Here is a 23,784-nt window from a genome sequence, read left to right as displayed (position 1 = left end):
TAGCCTATGCCAGGGCTTCGCCAATGGATTCTGGTACCACCATTTGTGGGGCTCCTATGTTGCAGAGCACAGACGCTTCTCCACCCCTGACCATGCCACCCACTCTCGTTAAAAGGCTTGGGGTCCCCAGTGAGGAGCTGAGTCAGGGAGCCCTGGCCCTTTTGTCAAGCTTCATTTCGATTTATCTCCCTAATTGCTCGAAGCAATTGCGGTCAGACTTCTCATTATAATGTTTGAGTCTTGGCTTTTACAATGTCTTCAAACCAGGGTAAATAAAAAAGATTTGTTTGGGGCTCTCTAACCCTGGGTGGCCAGTACAGGGTCCTTTTGGAAATACTGTGTTAAAAGCTTTGTTCGACCCTATCAGAGTTCATGTTATTCAGACCTAACCTCCACCAGTGCGGGTGCTCAGGCACCGAGCTAGGGCCAGTGTGGTTGGGGCCGCAGCATTTGCTTCTGCTCTTCGAGGCACACTGGCATGGATTCTGTGCAGCTTAGTCAGCTAAGATTAGCACAAAGTCGGAGGGAACCCTTTGTGGCAAAGTTTTGGATGTTCCCGGCACCCACGGGGGCTATTTGGGTCCTTGGTGGATCTGCTAGGGTAATCTTGCTCTCGTTTTTTCTCCAAAGGGAGTGGTCACAACTGAGAGGATTCCTTTTGGCAGCAAGTTATGCAGGACTGGGGCATGGGGTGACAGGTAAAATGGTGCCTGTGCTTTTCTATGTGGCCATCTTTGACTTTTTTGCTCCATGGGGTTACCATAGCACCTTCATTGTACTCCAGGGCTCTCTCAGGACTATTTTCACCAGTAAATAGTTGTTAAATTATTGGGGTTTTTTGCAGGTACAAGTCTTGGGAACTCTCAGTCCACCAATCTTGCTAATGCCATGCTCCCATGTGTTTTTGTCTTTTTGTAAGGAATAAAGCTGGTCCCTGGGGAGCAGGAATTTTTACATGGCATTAACTTTAGTCAGGGTGCTTTTGTGGGACTAAGCTCTACTGGGACAAGCTAAGGAAAACTGGCTGGTTTCTGCTTTCTCCAAAGGCGCCAGTGACTGTCCTTGATACTGATCTTTGGCCGAGGAGACTCAGAGGACAGAAATGTCAGGCAATGATGAAAGGCAGAGAGATTCTTTTCTCCTTACAGAAAAAGATAAATTTCTGAGCACTGATCTGTTTAGACTGGAATCGACCCATTAAATGTGTTTGAACCTGTCTTTTATTTGGGCAAGATTTAGATCACAGAACTTTCTCAAGAGCTTCAGATGTGTCAGCCATCACACTGAAGAAATTCCCGGCCTTACACCCTCAACCAGGTTGCTTCGGGAAGAGGTATTGATCTAAACTGTTGGGGTGATCATCTCCAGGTAAGGCATAGAGTTGTATAAATTGATCTATGTCATAGGGAATGGTGGCCCAAGGAATATCAGAAACCCCCAGACACATCTCCTGGAGATCATGAGGCTGAGAATCCCATGATGCATTCTGTGCAGAGGCACCAGCCCCTCCAGTTTGCTCGATGCCAGGAGCCTTAGGTGGATCATCGTCGCAGGCTTCTGAAACAGGAAGAATATCTGTAGAAGCTACAGGTGAAGAAGTCTCTTCCTCCTTCTCTGAAATGGTCTGGTTTGGTGCTTCTAGTGGCAGAATTGGCCGAGTTTGTAGCTGCTGCTGCTTCCTCCTTTTGAAGCGCTGGTTCTTGAACCAAGTCTGAGGAGGGAGGAGATAAGCAGGTTACTAAAGTGGGATGAGCGTAAAGGGGAATCCTCATGTTTCAGTGTGAAAAGGCTTGCCTCGCATCTATTCCTATTTATCTGAGCAAGGGAAGTTCTTTCTAGCCTCTGCTGTCCTGGGTTCCAGAGGGCAAAGGGAATGTAAGATTTTGCCAGCAGTGGGTAGAATAGGACACAGCACTCAAACTTTAGATCAGTTCTGCCTTGGTGGACGATCTGGGTTTTCAGAGAAAAGATTCTCAACTCTGAGAATATAGAGTGGGAATCTAGCTTAGGGTACCTTCAAGATCCATCCGGGGAGTCTTATGCCTTGAATCCTCCATGGGAACTTATTTGCAAGGCATCTAGATAATTACAAATATCCTAATTAAGGAAAACCTAGAAGTAAACAAGAGCAGACCCAAATAGGAGTTATCTGAGATCTGTCCCCAAAGGGTCTCTTGTAGCATTGTGGGTGTGGAGTCAGAAAGGCCTGGGTTTAAATTCTAGCTCTTGTTTATAATCCTTGGAAGACAATTCCTCTCTGTGAGCCTTAGTATTTCTCACTAAAATGGGTGATCATGAGAATAAAAAATTTTAAATGCTTAACACTTGTCCTGACACATAGCAATTGTTTGATAAATATGAATTCCCTGATGATTAACAGTGTGTATGAAGCTCTGAGATAAGTGTGCTATCTAGAGACACACTTGGGGACTGACCTTTATTACTAATGCATCAAGATGAATAACTGTAGTAAGTGTTGTAATGATAAACCAATGTGGGTACATGGTCTTTTTGAATGTTTCTTTAAGTGTTCGAAGCTGTTTCGGACTAAAGTTTGTGCGGTGCCGGCGAGCAGACCTTGACTTTTCTGCAAAGAGAACAGACAAAAGGCTTTCATGAAAAATGTATCCACAAAGATGTAAAGTACAGCAGAGGGAATATAGTCAATCATATTGTAATAACTATGTATGGTGCCAGGAGGGTACTTGATCTATTGCGGGGGGTTGGAGGGGGGGTGGATCACTATGTAAGTTGCATAAATGTCTAACCACTGTACTGTACCTGAAACCTGAAACTAATGTAATATCTGAAACTAACGTAATGAACTAATACTGGGTGTCAACTGTAATTGAATTTTTAATTCAATTAAGGAAAAAATAGATGCATATACATATATGTATGTATGTATGTATGTATGTATGTATATATATGTTAAGTACAGCTTTATATATATATGTATGTACATGTGTGTGTGTGTGTATAGATATATATATTTATCTCCAAAAGTCAACTTCATCCTTGACGCTGACCAAGAACTTGGTCTAAGAAGCTGACTCGTGGAACCCATTGTCCACCAACTTGCTGGGGTTGTTCTGTACCAACAGAACATCATTACCAACTTCTAGTAGGACACATTTTAAGCCATAAACGGGAAAAGTTTTTCTCTGTGTGGCCTCGCTCGATAGCCCCTAAAAGAGAGATGTCAACATTCCCATGGCTTTAGGCATCCTTTCTTCTTCCTAGCAGTTTCCCTTAATGAAAATGGTTCAAGCCTTCTTTAAAGGCAAGTAACTGTCCACTTGTTCTAGATTAATGTACTGGAGACTCACAGCCTAAGAAAATGAAACAGACTGCTGAGAGAAAAGATATCTGTTACCCTAATCGTCTTCATTGAGATAGCATAAGATGGTGACATGATATCGTCATTGGGTTCATTTGAGCTCATGCGGTTCATAGGGTATTTGAAACCCTGTTATCCTAATCACCCATAGACCCAAGAGCACTACTGTCTATACTGGCTGCCCTGTGAGATCCTGAACCTATTAAGAGGGCCAGTGAAGAGGACAGGTATAAAGCTTAGTGATCTGAGAATGAATGCTGAATCTCCCATTTATTAGTCCTGTCCCTTTGAGACTTCGTTACACTTTATTCTTTGCCCCTCGGATAGTTTATTCACCTTAGGGAAGATACAAGTATCCAAAAGACAGGTCTGTGAATTACAGGTTTGGTGCATAATGGGGGCAGAATGGGAATTTTTACCATTGTTTAAAATATGTTTTAAAATGCCCCAAAACAGCCACCATGCAGCCTAACCACCCAACTGAAAGATGAGAGATCGAACACCCAGATTTCTCTTAGCTTTTCAGCATCTGTTTAAACATGAAGAGAGGAAACATTTAAGACATGGGAGGAAGTCCTCAAACATGAGGAGACAGAGAGAGAAAGAGACGGAAGGAAGAGAAGGAGCAGCAGCAAATTAATGAACAGACATGTTTTTAAGAAAACTAGAAGAAAATTTTAAAACATTAAAATCAATATTCTCAGATATATAAGAAATGGTATTGTACTCATACACGAAGAATGTTTTGAAAATAAAGGAAAATCTCTACAGCCATGCCACCTGGAATGTGCCCGATCTCGTATTATCTCAGAAGCTAAGCAGGGTCTGGCCTGGTTAGTACTTGGATGGGAGACCACCTAAGAAGACCAGGTGCTGTAGGCATTAAAATAAATAAATAAATAGATAGATAGATAGATAGACATCTAGATAGATAGATAAAGGAAAATCGGGTTGAACAAGTGTTCTTGGAAATCCATAGCTAAAAATAAGCCCTTAAACAATAGAAGAGTTGACAAAGAAAGCCAAGAAAATATTCCAGAAGGTAAAACAGATAAAATGTGGACAAAAAGAGTGAAAAGATAGGAAAATAAAGATCCAATCCAGGAGGTCTAACATTTGACTGAGAAATATCACCAATATTTATTTGACTAAAAAGTGTTGTCTGTTTGACTAAAAGAAAAAAGTTTCCAGAGAGTGCTTATGAAGTATTATGCAAGAAATAATTTAAAATTTGAGAAAGTGTGAGAGTCTCCAGACTGAGGCTCTTCCATGCCGAGTACTGTCAATGAATACAAGTCCCCTGTCCTGTAATACCAGGACACCAGAACAGCAGGACATCCTGAGAGCTTCTAAAGGAAAACAAAATTTCTATACAAAGGCGTGATCACTAAAATTCCATCAGTCTTCAGAAAAGCAATACCGCATATTAAAAGACAATGAATCAAGGACTATAACATCCTTAAGGAAACTATTTTCAACCTAGAATTCTCCATGTAGTCAAATGTATTTTTCTATGTGAGAAAAGAATGAAGACCGTTTTGGATAATCATGGACTCAGCCAACCCACTCGCCATGTACTCTTTCTTAAGGAACCGCATGAGGATGTAGTTCGCCCAACAAAATAAAGTACGGGGAAGGGGAGGTTGCATGAGAGAAAAGAGGATCCACGAGAGAGAGGACAAAAGTGAAGTCCCAGGTGACGCTTACCTGCCAGGCCTAGAAGGCAAGCAGGGTCACTTCCAATGGAACATTGACTATCTGGTGGGTTTGGGTATTTGGAAAAAGAACTATGCCATAGGCCAAATTGGTAAATCATACAGCTGAAAATCAAGAGGCATCTGAAGCATATGAGGGAAAAAAGGCAATTATTAACACCTCACATGAAGTTTATGTGACATAAATCATTCTGGTATGGACTAACTCAGCAGTGGACAATATTTACAAGAGGCTGATTAAAGGAAATTGATACTGACTTAATCAAAATTACTAATATTAAATTATTTTAAATTAACATTACTTAAAGATTTAAATTATTAATATTAGCCTGTATTGGAAAGTCAACTGGAGTGAAATTGAGGAGGGATGGGTCTAAAATCATTACCTACCAAACTGAGAGGTCAGCATATCAAATTGGTGAGTTAATTAATGTTTTCTCTGGTCTAGTACTAAACAAGGTGAAACGTGGATCAGAAAAGGCAGTTACAAGTTCTGATAAGTGGAGGCGCAATACGATTTTTCCTATGTCAAAAATAAAATCATTTAACAGCTGAAACTTACTGGATTCTGTTAACCAATGTCGCCATAAAAAATAAATAATAAAGTAAAATAAAATAATTTAAAAACAATTTAAAAAAGAAAAGAGACATGGAATTGTATGTATGTTTCTAGAAAAAAAGCATATATTTCTAAACTAGGCTCTCCAAACACAATAATAATAAGAGGCATATATTGATAAATATCACAATACCAGCACTTAAAACATATAAAGAATAGCTCCCATGGGGCTGCTGCCAGTCCAGCCCGACCACCCATTTCAGCTCTCGGAGAGCTATAGAAAGATCTCAGAGACGTGGCAGTGCCGTCATAAAAGATCACTAGGAAGAAAGTACGTGATGCCCTTACGGCTGGAAAAATGCAAGATGGAGACAGGAATCGAGAACAAGAGGCTGCAGAAATCACAGAGGAAAGCGGAACTCCTTGACGACGAAAAGCCAGCTACTGTGGTTGCTCCTGTTACAATAGGACGTACAGTGAAATCAGTACCTCACCTGAAGTTCATCAGGTCCCCACTGAGGACATGCAGGTGTATTTCACGACGAGGTCATTCGATCTTTGGGTAAAGGATCTAAATGGGAAAAGTTACTCCATGATTGCGGACAACCTCTTGAAACCCGTCTCTGTGGACGGCCGTTCATAAAAAGTCAAGACAGATACAGTGACTATCTCGAGTAGAAAGAAAGCAGAAAACAGCCTTACTCAGGTTGGGAAAGAATGCAAAGAGAAAGAAAATCCCTCTTGTGACACTGAAACAGCTCCTGGTGAGGGGCTAATGAATGGTCTACAGAAAATTTATGAGGCTGGAGATGATGACATGAAGCGAATCATCACTAAAGCCTGGGTGGACTCAAGGGAGAAGCCAAAGGAGACACGGAATTTGAGGCTTTAAAGTCCTCTTGGGAACTGATGTGAGAAGGTTGCCGTTTCCAGTAAGGGCATGTTGGTGAGCTGCACAGATAAATTTCATGGGTGACTTTACCAAGCCTTCTTCCAAGTAAAGGCAGCGAGTTCTCCATTTCCTCCCGGAATATTTATTTAAATAAAATATGCTTATTAAACACTTCCTCCAAAGATGGGTTCCTTAGGAACCTGGTGATTTTGTTCAAGAAAGGGTAATAGTGCCACCTCATGTGAAATGTAAAGAAGCAAGCCTTGTCTCGTGAAAATGCCACATTGTGCGTATTTTTGTTCAGCTAAAAGTTACAAAAGTTATTGCTTGTTTTTAAGTTCCCAACATCAGTTCTTAGCAGTGTAAGAAGAATAAATGAAAAATAAAACCTGAATTTTTTCATGAAAATAAAATATTTAAAGAATTGAACAAGCCACACACTGGGAGAATACATTTGCAACAAATATAAGAGATAAATTATTAGTATCCAAAATACAACAAGAAACATTCTAACAAGACTCAAGAAAAAAATACTCGAAAAATGGGAATGGAGAGAGTGGGAAATTAGCACAAGAGAAAAGCAGAATGGACTTTAAATTAGAGTGAAGAGTTTCAATTTCGCTGGTTAATGAAGAAATTGAGTTGGATTAAATACCAAGTACTATTTATGACAAAGCAACAGGCCCAAAATGGAGTCGCTTTTGCTAAGCCTCACATCACCAAATGAAGACTTAACTACAAGTGCTGGTTTTCCTGCAACGGAATCTTAAACCAGTCATTCTGGAACAGCTTCCTCAGCACTAGCTAAATAATTGATGATAGACCCTGCCATCCCCTAAAGTGACCTTACTGTAAGCTATCTGCTCCCTTCTGCCTGTTAAAGTCTTTCATTTTATCTGCCTGTCAAAGTCTTTCATTTTGGACAGCTCCTCAGAGCTCTTTTCTATCTGCTAGATCTGGTGTTGCCTGATTCATGAATCACTGAATAAAGCCAATAAGATGTTCAAAATGTACTGTTGAATTTTGTATTCTAATGCCACGAAACAGTTGACATTTTAAAAGTGCTAAAAAGAAACAAAAACTCACATTACTGCTGGGAGTCCCACTACGACTTTTTTTCAAGTGCTCCCTGTTGGTATGACCCAGTGGTTCCCCAAATTAACAACCTGCGTTGGCAAAGCCCAAGGGCTACCAGCAAGTGTCAGGCCCCTCACCTCGGTTTTCCCACAACCCAAACACTCCACCTCTCCCGCCTTAAGCACGTCTTGCCTTTGCCCCAACTTACTTGCCATAATATCTTTTTGACGAAGAACGAGTCACTCAGCTGCGCGTGATTCTGGGCTCCTGAATTTTGTCTCTGTATCTGATGCGTTTCAGGCCTAATATTTAAGCCAAGTTTTGATTCGATCAGGTCCCCACCCTGCTGCTCCCTGATGTCACACCTATAATCCGTTCAGCGCGGGCCGCGGAGCACCTATTCCACGCCCCAGCTGAGCGCGGCATGGTGCCGAAATGAACCTGTGGTGTCAGACTTAACCACCGACCTCAGAGAGTGAAGGAAAAGAAAAGGAAGTCGAGTAAGCACAAGTGAATAAAATGTCCAAACACTTCACTCGTCAACCACATCGAAAATGTTCCAAAACTTCGTGCTCGAGACAAAGGGGGGAATGTCTAAGGTCGAGGGAGTGAGTAAGCAGCGGGACAACGGAAACTGGGCGGCGCAGGAGGGGCTCGGCCGGCAGCTCGCGGCGACTCCCGGAGTGAGGAGTGACAGGCCGTGGGAGCGCTGGCGACCCAGGCGCTGCCGGCCTTTCCTAAATGCCACAGCAACAGACGAAGGTGACGACCTTGAAAGAACAGACGAAGGTGATGACCTCGAAAGAACCTAAGAAACACATATTCTCGAAACTCCTGTTAAGGAGTTTGGAGTCGGGACAGTTAAAAGCCCCAGGAACTTAACAGATAAGTTGTGATTTAAAAAACAAAAACAAAAACAAAAACATGCCTGTCTCTTGCCTCTTAGCGTCCCTTTCCTTGTTCCTCCGTTTCCCATTTTCTCCATCTTTCAGATGACATATTTTTTCATATGTGTTCCTCACCACAGTGTCCTCCTCCGGGACAGGTCTTATTCATGAGATGGGTCCCACTTGCTGGGCAAGCAGGCTCTAATCTCGGTTCATAAGCCCGGAGCTCCCCACACCCAGCGTGGACTCAACCACTCTGAAAATGAGCTGAGACTCGACCGTGGCCCGCCTCACCCGCGCCCCACTCCGCCCTCATCCCCGGTGCTCCCACCCCCATCGGTCTGGTTTGGAGAGGTCTGTGAAGAGCCAGAGGACTCGGGCTCCGGGAACGTTGTAGTTAGCCTCAAAATGACCGGCTCATCCTCTGTGTCTCATACAAGAAGAAAATTAGGGAAACTTTTTAAATGATCACTGCTACTGATGGACACCTAGGTTGCTTTCACACCTCAGTTATTGTAAATAAAGCTGCAATGCACATAGGTGTGCATACACCTTATTGAAATAGCATTTTCGTTTCCTAAGTGTCCATGGATAAAGACATTTTATAGATAGGTAGGTAGGTAGGTAGATAGATAGATAGATAGATAGATAGATAGATAGATAGATGATAGACAATGGAATATTATACAGCAATAAAAAATAAAATCTTGACATTTGCAGCAACATGGATGGATCTAGAGGGTATTATGCCGAGTGAAATAAGTCAGGCAGAGAAGGATAAATACTGTATGGTTTCACTTATAGGTGGAATCTAAAAAACAAAACAAACAAAAAACTTATAGAAACAAAGACCAAAGGGATGGCTACTGGAAGTGAGGGAGGGACTTGGGATGGGTGATAAGCGGAAGGGGAATACAGTTGATAATGTTGTGATCACATTAAACGGTGACAGATGATCACTAGAACTAGAACATGTTGTAAGGCATAAAAATGTCAAATTGCTATATTGCATACCTGAAACTAATATAAGCAACATAAGATTGTATGCCAACTATAGTTAAACATAAAATAAACTTGATTTTTAAAAAAATCTGCCAGGGGATATTACAAAATAATAAAATGATCAGTGCTAGAAGCCCCTTTTGAAGCACCATTTGAAAGGGTAAGATGGGTCTCGAACTTTCATATACATATTTGAATCAATCCCTAGAGCCTCCTTGTGAAGCTGGTGAGAATGAAAAGAGAATGATCTATTCAAAGGGAATAAGGGCCTGGTTAGTACTTGATGGGAGACCACCTAGGAAGACCAGGTGCTGTAGGCGTGAAAAATAAGAGATTGTAAGCTGGCAAGGTCCTTGCCATCTGTGAGGTCAACCAAGGGTTTCTTCGCCTTAAAAAAAAAAAAAAAAAAAAAAGTCAAAGGGAATGAACATCAAAATGGGAGAGGTTTTGCAGCGGGAAATGTTAGGGGGAAAAAACAACTGTCCCTCTTCGTTCGTTCACGTAACAGTTATCTGTGTTGCCGCTCTCTCTGCCAAGCCTTGTTCTGGTGAATGCGAGAAATCAAGATTTATGAAAACAGAAATCCCTTCGCTCAAAAGTTCCAGTGCTCTGTGGAAAAAAAGAAAAAATAAACAAGTAAACAAGCCAACAAATAGTTTCTGGTTATGATATGTACTGGTGTTAGGAATGCCACAAATACACCAATTAGAGGAAGTATGTTAGGTTGGCAAGTCCAATAAGACATCTCTGAGGAAGTGTCATTTTTACTGAAGGAAAAAGAAGAATGTTCTAAGCAAATTAAATGGCAAATGCAAAGGCCCAGACATGAAAATCTTTGAGCTTCTGAGGGGCAGATAGAAAGGAGTTCACTGTGGCGGAGTTATATTGTGCTCCGGGGAAAAGTGGGGAATGATGACGTGGGAGAGGCCAAGCAAGACCAGATGACGGCGAAGAACTTTGCACTTCATTCCAAGTGAAGTAGAAAGCCATTCCAGCGGCCTTGGTGGACCAGGAAGACACCCAGCCTGCTTTTATTACCATGAGGTACCTGAGAAATGAAAGAGAAATAGGCTCGGCTTGGGAGAGCTGCATGGGGTGCTGGGCATTCATCTGACAGACGAGGTTCAGCTGAGGCTGAAAAGAGTTGGACGTTCTCGTCCCTTTCTCAAGATGCTCTCTAGCTGTTGCATCTGCTTTGAGCATCAGCTCCCCTTACCTTCCCTGGCCCCGTTCCCTACCTTCTCATAGAACTCTCTGATCCCCAGACCAAATCGGGACCTTCGTTCATCCTGCCGGCATTCCTGCACTTCATGGGAAGCTTGCTGTGTTTGTTCGTGTGGGTGTTCCAGTAATGCTGACCTCCACGAGGGCGGTCTCCATCTTTCTGCAGTGACCCACAGAGCTCTGCCTTGGACCCGGTCATGGTAGCTGCTCATTACAAGAGTTTTGGAGGCATGAAAATAACTTTTTCTGGAGGAAAGCGTGGCTGTAATTGACCTTGCTACTGCAGGATTTAAAACATAAGTAAAACTTTTGATTATTTAGTGTCTATTGCACTATTTTGAGCATGTTTCTAACTTGTGAGTTATACGTTTCAATTTAGCTAGTACTTTGGGGCATAAGTCACGACCACTAGCCTCTCTTCAGGCGTAATCAATTTGTAAGCTGCAGTTTTATTTTTCTATTTTAATTTAACACATATATAGAAAAGTGCACAAATGAGTAGTATATAGTGGGAGATTTATCACACCCACCTATCGAGATCCAGAAACAGAATATTACCAACATCCTGGAAGCCCCTCATGTCCCCTTTCGGTCTCTGTCCACCCAACGATAGCTAGCTACTCTTCTGACTGGTGACATCATACAGTTCTGCCTGTAATTTTATGTAAACGGATCACGTAGAATATGCTCTTTTGTGTCTAGCGTTTTTCGCTCGATATGTGGTTTCCATCAGTGACATAGTTCATTCATTCTCATTTCTGTGTTGTAGTCCGTTATGTATGTACACCCCATTTCCTTATCCATTCACCCATGGAGGGACACCTAGGTCGTTTCCATATCTTGGCTATTGTAAATAACGCTGCAATGAACACCAGGGTGCATCTCTCTCTCTCTCTTTTTAAAACTTATGATGTGGACTTTATTTACCCATTTTGCTTCCTTAAGTTTTTTCCCCAGTTTCGCTGAAGTATAATAGACAATTAGCATTTTTATTTTCTTCAGATAAATACCCAGGAGAATTGCCAACTCATAGAGTAGTTCTATGTTTAATTTTTTGAGCAAGTTCCACATTATTTTACACAGTGGCTGCGCCAATTTGCATTCCCACCAACAGTGCAGTGGTTCCCTTCTCTTCACGTCATCACCAACTCTTGCTGTTTGTTGACTCTGGTAATAGCCGTTCTGTAAGGCCTGAGGTGGTGTTGTAGCCGCCAGCCCCCGAAAGACACACGGACCACCAGAACTCAGTGAGTTATAGGGAACACACTCTTTATTCAGCCAGCCGGGTCTGCCAGGGGTACGCAGACCCCAAATTAAGCCCCAAAATGTAGAGGTACAGGGTTTTTAAGCTCAAAACTCCATTCTTCATTCTGTCTGAACACAAAGGTCTATCTTTCTTCTATTCACTACCTGTCAACTCACAGGTCAGGTGCATAAGCGGGGTTACAGAAGCACAAAGCTTGTGTAGAATGTTATGTTTCTATAATCAAAGGCCTATGTTCCCATAGCGATAGTCAAACAGTAATTTCCAGTAAGAGTCATTTTTTCAGCCACTACAGTGATATCCCATTGTGTTTTGATTTGCATCTTTCTGATTGTTAGTGATGTCTAGTAATTGTAGCCATTATTATTCAAAGGCCATAAAGTTACATAGTCGTTTGAACCCTAACAATCATTCACGGGCTTACATCATATACTATTCTGCCTGGTAAATTCTAACTATGAATGAATTCACAGCCAAACTGCAATAGCTCAAGGATTATAAACGCTCCTTTCACTAATGATGACTTTTAACAAGACTTACCAACATAGATTTATCCCTGACAATCAATTTTACTGGAGAACTACTTGTAGTAATACGATCACTTTAATGTTCTAACATTACTATTAATCTCATAGAAATTAATATTGTTATTAATGCCTTGTTCACCCTTTATATATTAATTATAAGATAATGAAGCAAATATACATACATATTAATAATGTTAAACAAATAATGTTAAAAAATGTCCTCGTAATCTTTCATTTACTACTTCTTCTGCTTTTATCACTTAATCTCAAAATAATTTAGGAGCCTACATACTGCAAATAATGTTAATAAAAACATTAGTTCGTGAATATCACAATAGAAAAATATCAAATAGAAAGCCATACAACAATATGGCTTTTCAAACTTTTAAATGATAGAAGTAAATCATTGGTCTTAGGAGTCAAAAAATTGGTGATACTGGATAAAAGTAGTAAATCTATTTGCCTCTTTTATGTTAATTTCACTATTCATATTAACCTTACCAATTGTAGTAACTATCTCTAACATCTCCAAAAACTACCCAGACTCATACTATGAGTATGTTTTACTCTGACATGTGAACTCAACCTAACAAAACAGAATCTAAAATTTGATCACCCCACAAACTTATTCAAATTTCAGTCTCAGATATTTTCTAACTTTTATACACTGCTTTCCACTGTTTATGAATTTATCAGCCCTTCAAAAATCAACATCAGTATTAGACTTAGTTTGACTAGAATGTGTGTTACAAATTCATTTCTCACTTCCAAATAAAAATTTCCACATAAATTTTTGACCTAATTAAATTATATTTTTTAGCTTTCCTCATCACATTAATCCTAAACCTGATTATATTTAGTTTCCACAAATAACTTCCAGAAAAATCAGAACATCAATAAGAAAAGACCAATCAGTAACTATTACCAAATTCCACAAGCATATAAAGCAGCAATCTCTATAGCCTCTTCTCTAAAACAAAACAAAACAAAAAAACCCAGAATCTCCAGTATTGTAAATCACCTAATCCTCCAACCCATTAAACTTAAACAAAACTTCTACCTCATTATTTTTCAAGAAATATGAAACTACCACAACTTCCATTATCAGCCCCAATAGAAATATTCCTAAGACAGTTATGTTAGAAACTCAAACCTCAGGATATTGCTCAGTAGCCATAATCATTATGTAACCAAAACCAATATTCTCCCCAAATAAATTTAAAATGTATTCACCTAAAAGAGATCCACTAAATTTCATCTCAATACCACAACTAACTCCACCACTTACAACCTACCTCAACTCACCACAAATCGGTGAAATTTTGAAGAAAAGTCCAGAAAACTAATCACAAAAATAATACTTTAAATGAATACAATATATATCACCATTAATTTCACATGGATTTAACCATGACCAATGACATGAAAAACCATCATTGTATTTCAACTATAAGAATACTAATGGCCAACATCTGAAAATCTCACCCACTAATCAAAATTATCAACAATTCAATTATTGAATTACCAGTCCATCAAATATTTCATCGTGTGAAACATTTGATCCCTCTTAAAAATCTGCCTCATCTGACAAATTCTAACAGGATTATTCCTAGCTGTGCACTGTACATTGGTCACGATAACTGTCTTTTCCTCCATAACCCACATCTGCAGAGACATAAACTATGATAGAATCATCTGAAATCTACATGCCAATAGAGCATCTGTATTTTTCATCTATTTGTTCATTCATGTAGGGCGAGGCCTATACTACAAATTTTACACCTTTCTAGAAACATGAAACTTCTGAATCATCCTATTGTTCACTGATAGACACAGCACTCATAGGTTACATCCTACCATGGAAACAAATACCTTTCTGAGCTGTAACAGTTATTGCAAAACCCCTCTTGGCTTCCTTTATTGTCTAGTTGAATGAACCTGAGAAGGGTTCTCAATGGATAAAGCTACACTCACCCGAATCTTCACCTTCCACTTCAACCTCCCATTATTTCAGCCCTAATAATGGTTCATCCACTTCCTCAAGGAGCAGGATCTGATAACCATCCGGAGTCTCATCTAACATAGACAAAATTTCATTCCATCCATACCGCACAAGAAAGATATTCTAGGACTTTTATTTTTAATTCAAGTACAATTAACTCTAGTCTTTTCACATGACCTACTAGAAGACCCAGACAACTAATCTCCAGCCAATCCTCTTGACACTTCTCAACAAGGCCAAAAAGATATTTCCTATTCATTCACACAATTTTGCAATCCATTCCAAATCAGTAAGACTGTGTAATAGTCTTACTAAATGAATCTCATTTTCTTTCTTTCCCCCTCCAGCTTTATTGAAGTATTATAGACAATTAGTTGCCCATATTCACATTGTGCAATTCGATGAGATCTTTTTCAATTATAGTTTCAGATGTACAGGTTAGTGATTAGAGACCTATATAATTCACAAAGTGGCCACCCCACTAAATCAGGTACCCCTTGTCCCCCTTACACATTTTTTACAACATCGTTGACTATTTTCCTTATGCTACACTTTATATCTCCATGACTATTTCGTATCTGTCCATTTGTACTTCTTAAATCTTAATCCCTTTGCCCTTTGTCACTGTCCCCCCCAACCCCCAATCTTGTCTAGTAGATCTCATAATATTCTCTGCTTCTATGAGTTTGTTTCTGCTTTTTTTGTTGTTGTTTATTTTGTTCTTTAGTTTCCACATGTACCTAAAATCATGTGATATTTGTCTTTCTCTATCTGACTTACTTCATTCAGCGCAATACCCTCTAGGTCCATTAAGGCAATATCTTTTTCCATCCTCTTCCTTTTAGCCTGTGTGTATCTTTTAAACTGAATTTAGTCTCTTATAGACAGCATATATAAGGGTCTTGTTTTCTTAACAATTTAGCCACCCTATCTTTTGATTGGAGCACTTAATTCTTTTCCATTTTGAGGCACTTGTTGATAGAAATGTAGTTATTGCCATTTTTTTATTCATATTTTTAATAAATGTTTTTTCTTCTTAAAGAACTCCCTCCAACAATTGCTGTAATACTGGCTTGGTGTTGATGAATTCCTTTAGCTTATTTTTGTCTGGGAAGCTCTTTATCTGTCCTTCGACTCTAAATGATAGCTTCACTGGATAAAGTATCCTTGGTTGTAGATCCTGGGTTTTCATCAAGTCAAATATTTTGTGCCAAGCCCTTGTGTTCTACATAGTTTCTTTTGAGAAATTAGCTGCCAGTCTTATGGGTGCTCCCTTATAGGTACTAACTGCTTTTCTCTTGCTGCTTTTAAGATTCTTTTTTTGTATTTAACCTTTGGCAATTTAATTATGATGTGTCTTGGTGTGAGCCTCCTTGGGTTCATTTTTATGGGGACTCTCTGAGCTTCCTAGAGTTGTACGTCTATTTCCTTCACCAGGGTAAGGAAGTTTTCCATCATTATTTCTTAAAATATATATTCAACTTCTTGTTTTCCCTCTTCAGGTACCCCTATGACCCAGATATTGTTACCCGCTACCCTTAATTGTGTCCCACGGGCTTCTTAAATTATTATTATATCTTTGGTTACTTTTTTGTTGCTATTCTGATTGGGTGTCTTTGGCTTCCCCATCCACAATATTGGTGTTTTGATCTTCTTCTTCCTTCACACTGTTGATTCTTCATCTCAGATAATGTGTTCTTTATTTCTGACTGGTTCCCTTTTATCACTTCCATTTCCATTTTTATCTTTTTCTATCTCTTTATTAAAGTTCTCATTGAGCTAATATCTACTCTTCCCCTAAGTTCATTGAGCATCTTTATAACCAGTATTTTGAACTCCGTATCTGTTAAATTACTTAACTCCATTTTTTCTTGTTCTTTTCTTTCTTTCGTATGATTTCAGCTATGGCAGTACTGTGTCAGCACATTGGGAGTGGGGAAGGCTTAACAGAGGAGCAATGGATTCTACCAGCACTTCTGCCCAGGAGAAAGCCACACCTCTGGCCCTAGCTCTGACAACTCGGTGTTCCTCTGTAAGTCCCTGGTGCCCCTGAGCAGCCCACTTGGCGCTGGTGCTCAGAGAGAGCAGGTCCATCACGCGAAAGTCCAGTTGTGGTCACGGCCCCTTTAAGAGGAGCATCTGCAGCTGTCACAGCCTCTGTCCCACTTAGCCACTGGGAACCGGGCAGCCTCATGTCTTCCCCACCTCCTACCTCCAAGGTATTATTTCTCTCTCTAATTATAGGGCTCCTGTTCATCTAGAACCCAGGCAACTCTGTTTGTTTGCTACTTGTTTCCATCACAACTTTGATGTAGTCACAAGAGGGGATGAATGAAGCTTCTATCATCTACACTATTGCACCATAAGATCCAATTTACTGTTTTTTGATAGTGTACTATGGTTGTGCAAACTGTTATCATTAGGAAAAGCTGGGCAAAGTGTACATGGGAAATCTCCATGCTATTTTTGGTAATTTCTTGTAAATTTTAAATTGTTTTCAAATACAACATTTAAAAAGAAGTTCCCAGATTTCATAGCCATGCCCTACTCCCCATCCAGAGATAGTCTTCGTTGTGTGGAACTAGCAGGAGCCCAAGCAGGGGAATCAAGGACTGTTTCACTCTCTCACCACTAGGGGGCACTAGGCGATCAGCTCTTGACTGTGTCTTGCTTAGAAATTCACCTTCTGAGCAAGAATCTAAAATACACAAAACAGCGGTGCCAGGAGCAGACAGAGCTGAGACACACTGCTGGTGAGACTTTTTAAAAGATGTACTTGCACCATGTGATTAAGATTTTAAATTAATATATGAAACAATTCTTGATCTCGTCACCAAATATTTTTGTCCCGCTTTATTCATGATTAATTACCTCCAGTAGGTGCTCAAGACATTAAATGTGCCTGTCTTCTGCCTTTACTCACCCTCAGTTCAAATCCAGCAAATAATCCTCTGTATCTTAACACACATTTGCCCTACTTCTGCCATTTTCTCCTAACTCCCCACATACTTCCTTTGCTTCACATGAGGTGAGTTATGTGATCATTTCAATTTTGACGGAGTCTTTGAAACTACCCACTAAGAACCCTGTGCTAATTATCATACCAATCAGCCTTATATGAAGATGCCCAAAATATGTCAAACATACTCAAAAAGAGTCAGGAGGCTTTGCCTAGAATTAAATGATAAAAATTTATTTAAGAATCTTAGGCCTTGCAAACCAGAAACACAGCTAGATAATATTCATGATGTTCTGAAGAAGAAGAAGAAGAAAAGGTAAGAGTTCTTTTAGTAAAAAATATATCCTTGAGAATAATCAGTTCTGCATTTTCAGCCTTTGACTTGATCCAAGATGGTAATACTTTACATAACCAGTGGCCTGGATAAGTATGCCAGTGGATCTAAATACCTGAACAGTTTTTTCTTAGTCCTTCAGTGGGTGCTCAAAGGTTTATCTAGAAATTTGATGTACCTCTTTGATATGAGCCATCACTTGTGAAATTCTTAATCTTTTTAATAAACCTAGCTAAGTCCTTTCTTTCCTCCTTTAAAGAAAGACCTCTCCCAAACTTAATTACCTTGAAACTGATGACTCAGGTCCTCCGGCTATTGATAAAGATCACTGAAATTCAGCATTCCCTTGGCCTATTATAAGGCAGGAATGGCTCCAGGCCAAAATGAAGCCCTTAAACCCAAGGTTTTTTTTCTCTTTTTTTTTTCCCTTTTATATAATATATTAACCAAACCTGTTTTCCTTTACCCGTTTGATAAGCAAATCAATAATAGAAATGTAAATAGATATACGATTCAAATAACAAGTTTGTATCTTTGTTTTTCCTTGCCTCGGGTCAGAGGTGGCACTTTGGCAGAAAACCCAAGACCTGGTCCTGACTGAGACAGAGGGAAAGAGCTTCATGAAACCCCAATAGGCAGGAACTACAACCTTCCTCAGCAGGGAAGAGACACAGAAGAAACAACCTCCCGTCCCTTAACATCCATACTAATGAGAAGGGGTTCATAGCTCTTAGAAAAAAGGATAGGCAGGAACAATAGGTAGGGGTTTGGGGGTCTGCCCACAAAACGCCGAGGCCATCCTGTTCTAGCAAAGCCTGCCACAGTCCACCCACAATTAAGCAAGCCAAAAGGCATTTTGAGGCTAAAAAGTAACCTACACAAAGAAACAGGTAGGCAGAGAATTAGGAACCAGTTTAAGCCAGTCACTCGTACCTGCGTATTGGAGACCATAACAACCTCCAATTCACCTGAGCATCATTATGCCTTCATTATAATATGCAGATGCCCAAAAGTCTAGTAATATCATTATAACAGACTGAATTCTGGGAACGAACATGTGCAGAAAGTAAACAAGGAGTCACTGGGTCCTGTCAATCTTAGTTGTCGATCAGAAAGCCCAGCTCCTCTAAGAAAAGTGACTACTCACAGCAAATAGGGGTAAAAACCCCAAAGGCTCTGTTACTGGGCATTTGAGCCACCTTCTCTTGCTCGGGCCTGCTTCCATGGGGTCTGGAAGTGTACTGTCCTTACTCTCCCTCGTCAGACATGTACTCTTGTCAGATTCAACAGTTTTTAGCGTAAGATTGATTTTTGTGTTGTCTGAGGCATTTCAAAATAAATATTATAAATGTTGCATGATAAATTATGTATTCGAAAATATCTGAAATTTCTGGATTTTTTTCTTTCATTCAATTTTTCATTTTTCTTTATAATCCCCCCAAAATATAAAATACACAATGAAAAGTCTTCTATCCCTGTCCCCCCTCCACCCAGTACCTACCGCGATCCCCACTCGTAACCACAGAACCTCTTCTGCCTTTCGGTTTTCTTATGCATACACGAGCAACTAAAAATCCAGATGGTGGTGGTGGTTGTTGTCACAGTTTTTCATTTCTTCACAAAAGTTGGCATATGTATGGGTTTATGCATTGCTTTTTCAGTAAAAACGTACCGAAGATCCTTCCAAACCACTGCATTTCCTCATTCTTTTTTAGAGCTGCATTTTAGTCCATTCTGTGGTTATGTTGTAATTTACTTAACCAGGACACTGACCGTGCAATACGGGATTTTTGTAAAAATAATGGTGCATCCTATAATCAGCAGCTTCTTAGATTCTTTGCTTTATAGACTCTTGCACGATGAATTTCCAGCAGTGAGAATTCTGAGCCAAAGTTATTCATTCAAAGTTTTATAGTTATTGCTACGTTGCCTTCCACATGTACAGTTCTGCACACTCCTCCCAGATGCAGAAGCTGCACGTGTTCTCACAGCCCAGTCAACACAGTGAGCCATCAAATGTCTGGATTCTGCCAGTCTGGATAGTTGATATATGATAGATCCATTTTAATTGGCTTTTCTCTTATGAGTGAAGCTGAGTGAAGTTAAATACCTTTTCATTTAAAAGTCATATATTCCCCCTTCTATGAACTATCTGTTCAAATCTTTTATCCATTTCTCTCCTGAATAATTTTGTTCTTTCTTTTTTACTCTAGCAGATATTTATGTAACGTTTATATGAGATACAATAATAGCTTATGATGTGAATTATGAATCTTTTTTCCCAGTTTGAAAGCCCTTTGGCATGGAGATTTTTGCTTTTGTTTTTGCTTCCTGTTTTCTTTTAAACCTGCAAGATTTTGAATCTCAAAGTAATCTTTGTGTGTGTGTGTGTGTGTGTGTGTGCTTTCATTATTTATTTTTGAATCTTTGAACCATTTGGAATCGATCCGGATATACAGTATGAAGTGAGGATCCAAAATTTCTTGTTTAGGTGTCTACCTGGTTGCCCCAACACCACTAATTAGTCTATCTTCCCCACTAACTTTGTTTAAAGATGTCATTCTCCTGCTATCCTATAGTGTCCTACAGACCTTACTCTAGCCTGGGCTTTTGGGGAAACCAGGGTTCTAGCAGGATCGGTGAAGCCATGAGTGTCTTATGGGTGATGTAGAGTGGACAGTCTGTGTGAATAATAAAGAAAAAAACTAAGAACTCGAAGCACCTTCATAGTGTGAACATTCTTACTGTGTGTCTCCTCTTCGTATCTGAGTTGACAGTCAAGGTACTGGAGTCATGATATGATACTGGTTTGCCAACAGTCCAATCCTCAACCCCAAAGCTGTCCTCGTGGGGCTGCTGAGGTGGCTGGGAGGCATTATAGCAGCCGGCTGTGAGAGCTTCAGAGATGAAGTCCAGCAGAACCTGTTGGCCCTGAAGGATGTCGCTTTCAGGAAAATAATCACCCCAGTGATTACAAAAAAAAAAAAAAAAAGGAAAGAGAGCAGATACAAAAGCCAAAGGCAAATTGGAGACCTCCGTGTTTATTTTAGTCCTTTTACAGCAGTGAAAAGTTTCCCAGTCCGCATCTTCTGTCAGCATGCAGCTTCATCTCTTCGGAGCAAGTCTTTCTTTTCCACTAAAGTCTCATCTATGAAGTTTAACTGCAGTATTCTGGTCATCTCTTCACCTCTAAAGATTCTCAGCTGTGCTGGGTTTCTGTTGTCAGCTTTCTTAATGGTTCCCTGGTTCCCTTTCACCTCTTCCCTTTCTACCTCAAGAGATGTATTTCAATTCAGTTCCAACACTAGCCAGGTTTAAGGATTCAGTCCTCAAGACTGTCCTCACCTCAGATGCCAGCTGCAAATACCAGGGTATTTCTGACTCGCTATGAATTTGGGGCTTCCCATGACCCCTGCCACCTCCCACCCCCGGTTCCACGATTCTCTAGACCAGCTCACAGAACTCACTGAAAGCATTATACTAACAGTTTTAAAGTTTCACTATAAAGGACACAGCTCAGGGACAGCCAAATTAAGAGACACAAAGAGACAGGATCAGGAAGGGCCCCAGGAGCAGAGGTCCCGTGACCTCTCTCATGGAGTCGAGGTGCACCACCCGCCATGGCACTGAGCTCATCAAACCAGGAAGCTCCCCTCCGTGTCTCCCTCCGGTTTTCACATGAGCACAATTGATTAAATCACTGGCCAAGTAATTAAATTCAATCCCCGCCCCTGCCCCCGCCTCTAGGTTGGGCTGGCCCAAAGTCCCAACCTTCTAATCTTGATCTTTCTGGTGACCAGCCCCAGTCCTGAAGGAATCTGAGTGCTCACTTCATTAGCATAACAAAGACACTCCCGTCACTCAGAAAACTGGATTTTTGAAGCTCTGTTCCAGGAACCAGGAAGAAGACCTCATACCATCTCCATTATACCACATTACTCCACACAAATTGTCCTCAATGATTTTGCATTTCTATAACCTGAAGAATCACAATTTACCCCACGATGAGCAAAGGACAGACCAGGGAGCAAGGCACTCACTCTCGCTGATCATAGAATAAAACAATTTTAAGAATTCATATTTGCATAGCCCTGAACGCCCAGAAATGACCTCATCTGACCTTGACACCAGCCCATCCTCGTGGAGTCTGCGAGGTCTGCCCAGGGAGAGGATGCTAGGACCATTGCCAGGGAAGCAGCTGTCCTTCACTCCCCAGGGCCCGCAGACGCAGGACCAGGCTTTGGCCTCGTCTTCTCGCAGGTGGGGGGGGGGGGTGGGGCAAGGCAGTGAGGTCCCGCAACCATGCAGTGCTGTGAGTGTCCCCATTATGGGTGGACAATTTTCCAGTAAGCCAGTATTAAATATTTACTCCTGATTCTGTTAACCAGGGTGTGGTAATCTGATCCAGGAGATGCTGTTAACCAGGGTAATCTGATCAAGGAGACGCTAACAGCCAACTGTTAACCAGGGTGTGGTGATCTGCTCAGGGACGTGCTGGTGGCTATATAAACTGCCTCTTCTGGGAGCTCTGGCTGATCTCTCCTAACCCTGCGTGGTGGAGAGTCAGTCGCCGGCCGGCTAGTAAAGGCTCACAGTTCATCTCGATTGGCTCCGTGGGTCTTGGATTTGATCGCACCACAACAGTCCCCATCCCACCTCCCCACTGCCCATCGCCTTTCTGGCAGTTTCTGTCTGGGTCGACCTATGAAGACTTGAGAAACACGGGCCCCGGACAGCATGGACACCCAAAAGGGATCTGTGGCATTCAGCTGCTTTTCAACTTTGACTAAGGAAAATTTCAAGCACACGCAAAAGTGGAAAGGATAGTACGATTCTCAAAATTCTACACGCTATCCAGTATTTGCTTAAAAACGATGGTGGGAGGTGGGTGATGGGTACATGAGAACTTATACTCTGTACTTTTATATGTCCTAGCATTTTCCTATAATAAAGGGTTTTTTTTAAATATCAGACATTATATCCTTTCCCTTATAAATACTTCAGTCTATGTTTTTAACATCTTTATCATAGCTAACAAAATTAACAGAAATTCTTTATTATATATACTCAGTCTGTGTTCAGATTTCTCCAGTGATCTTTAAAATGGCTTTTTACAGTTTTTTTTTAATCAGAATTCCAACAAGATCCACACGTGGCATCTGACTGACATATTGCTTAAGTCTCTTTTAATCTGTAACAGTTCCCCTTTCCATCCTTTTTTGTGCCATTTACTTCAATGAACTGGGTCAGTGTCCTGTATTTATATTAATAAAGTGACTTAATTTCATTTTGCTACAACTACAGATAAAATACAATATTTTAAAGCCACATTTTCTTTGTGGTCATGCCACCAGCTTGAGATACAGCTAGCTTTATTGGTTCCGGTTTGTTTTTTTTATTTCTAGAGATTGCTTTGCTATTTTCTTATGTAGTTTTAGATTTGTTAATACTTACAACCTAACTGGATAGAGCCTCTCTCCAAACCCCGCAGAATCCCTCGGTTAGGGTGGCACGTAAGACCGAGTGGAGAAAGGAAGCCAGAGAGACTCCCCCAAAACCCACTTTAAGGAGCCGTCCCTTGGGAGTCCCTCAGGAGACTCTGTCACCTCGCGGCCAAGGCAGGGAGGGGAGTCTCCGGAAAGAGCCGGACTCGCCGCACCCTCCCCTTCCGTGGCGCCCAGGAGCAGAGGACCGAGGACCGAGGGGAAAAGCCCGCAGCTAGTGGTGTGTGACGGTGGTGTGAGCAACTGGCTCGAGTGAGTGTGACTGGGCAAGTCCCCTCCTGCACGCGAGTGACCACGTGGGCTCGTGCTTTGCTGGAGTGTGTGCGACAGAGCGGCTGTGCGATGAGGCGAGGCTGTGTTTCTCGGTGTTCCCGCGTGAGAGCTGGTGTGATTGAAAAGCCGCATCGGAGGGTAATAATAGTAACCAGCATCCGGGATTCATAAATGAGTGCCTTCCCCTTTTCCAACAATCTGCCCACACTATAAATCCCCTCACTG

At 40.9% G+C, this 23,784-nt stretch overlaps 1 protein-coding gene and 2 pseudogenes across 1 annotated transcript; 2 read left to right on the top strand and 1 right to left on the bottom strand.

Moving 5' to 3' along the window:
• Positions 1-1,309: 1,309 nt before the first annotated feature.
• Positions 1,310-3,454, bottom strand: LEUTX (leucine twenty homeobox). The gene is made up of 2 exons (XM_036232691.1): positions 3,377-3,454; positions 1,310-1,711 (listed from the first exon to the last, which is right to left on the bottom strand). Exons 1-2 carry the CDS (start codon positions 3,452-3,454, stop codon positions 1,310-1,312), a joined length of 480 nt encoding a protein of 159 aa, XP_036088584.1.
• Positions 3,455-4,103: 649 nt separating this feature from the next.
• On the top strand, positions 4,104-4,222 carry LOC118611821 (annotated as a pseudogene).
• A 765-nt stretch (positions 4,223-4,987) lies between these two features.
• LOC118611487 lies at positions 4,988-6,529 on the top strand (annotated as a pseudogene).
• The last annotated feature ends 17,255 nt before the right edge of the window (positions 6,530-23,784 follow it).

This window comes from Rousettus aegyptiacus, unplaced genomic scaffold, assembly GCF_014176215.1.
Source record: "Rousettus aegyptiacus isolate mRouAeg1 unplaced genomic scaffold, mRouAeg1.p scaffold_m13_p_14, whole genome shotgun sequence".
Classification (NCBI taxonomy): Eukaryota; Metazoa; Chordata; class Mammalia; order Chiroptera; family Pteropodidae; genus Rousettus; species Rousettus aegyptiacus.
The sequence above is the reverse complement of the archived record's forward strand: the minus strand, read 5'-3'. Positions and strand labels throughout refer to the sequence as shown.

Excerpts from the sequence above, each read along its gene's own strand:
- LEUTX (XM_036232691.1), bottom strand. The coding sequence starts at position 3,454 with ATGAACCGCATGAGCTCAAATGAACCCAATGACGATATCATGTCACCA. Across the intron at positions 1,712-3,376 it reads TCTCAATGAAGACGATTAGG|ACTTGGTTCAAGAACCAGCG; the intron begins GTAACAGATATC and ends CTCCCTCCTCAG.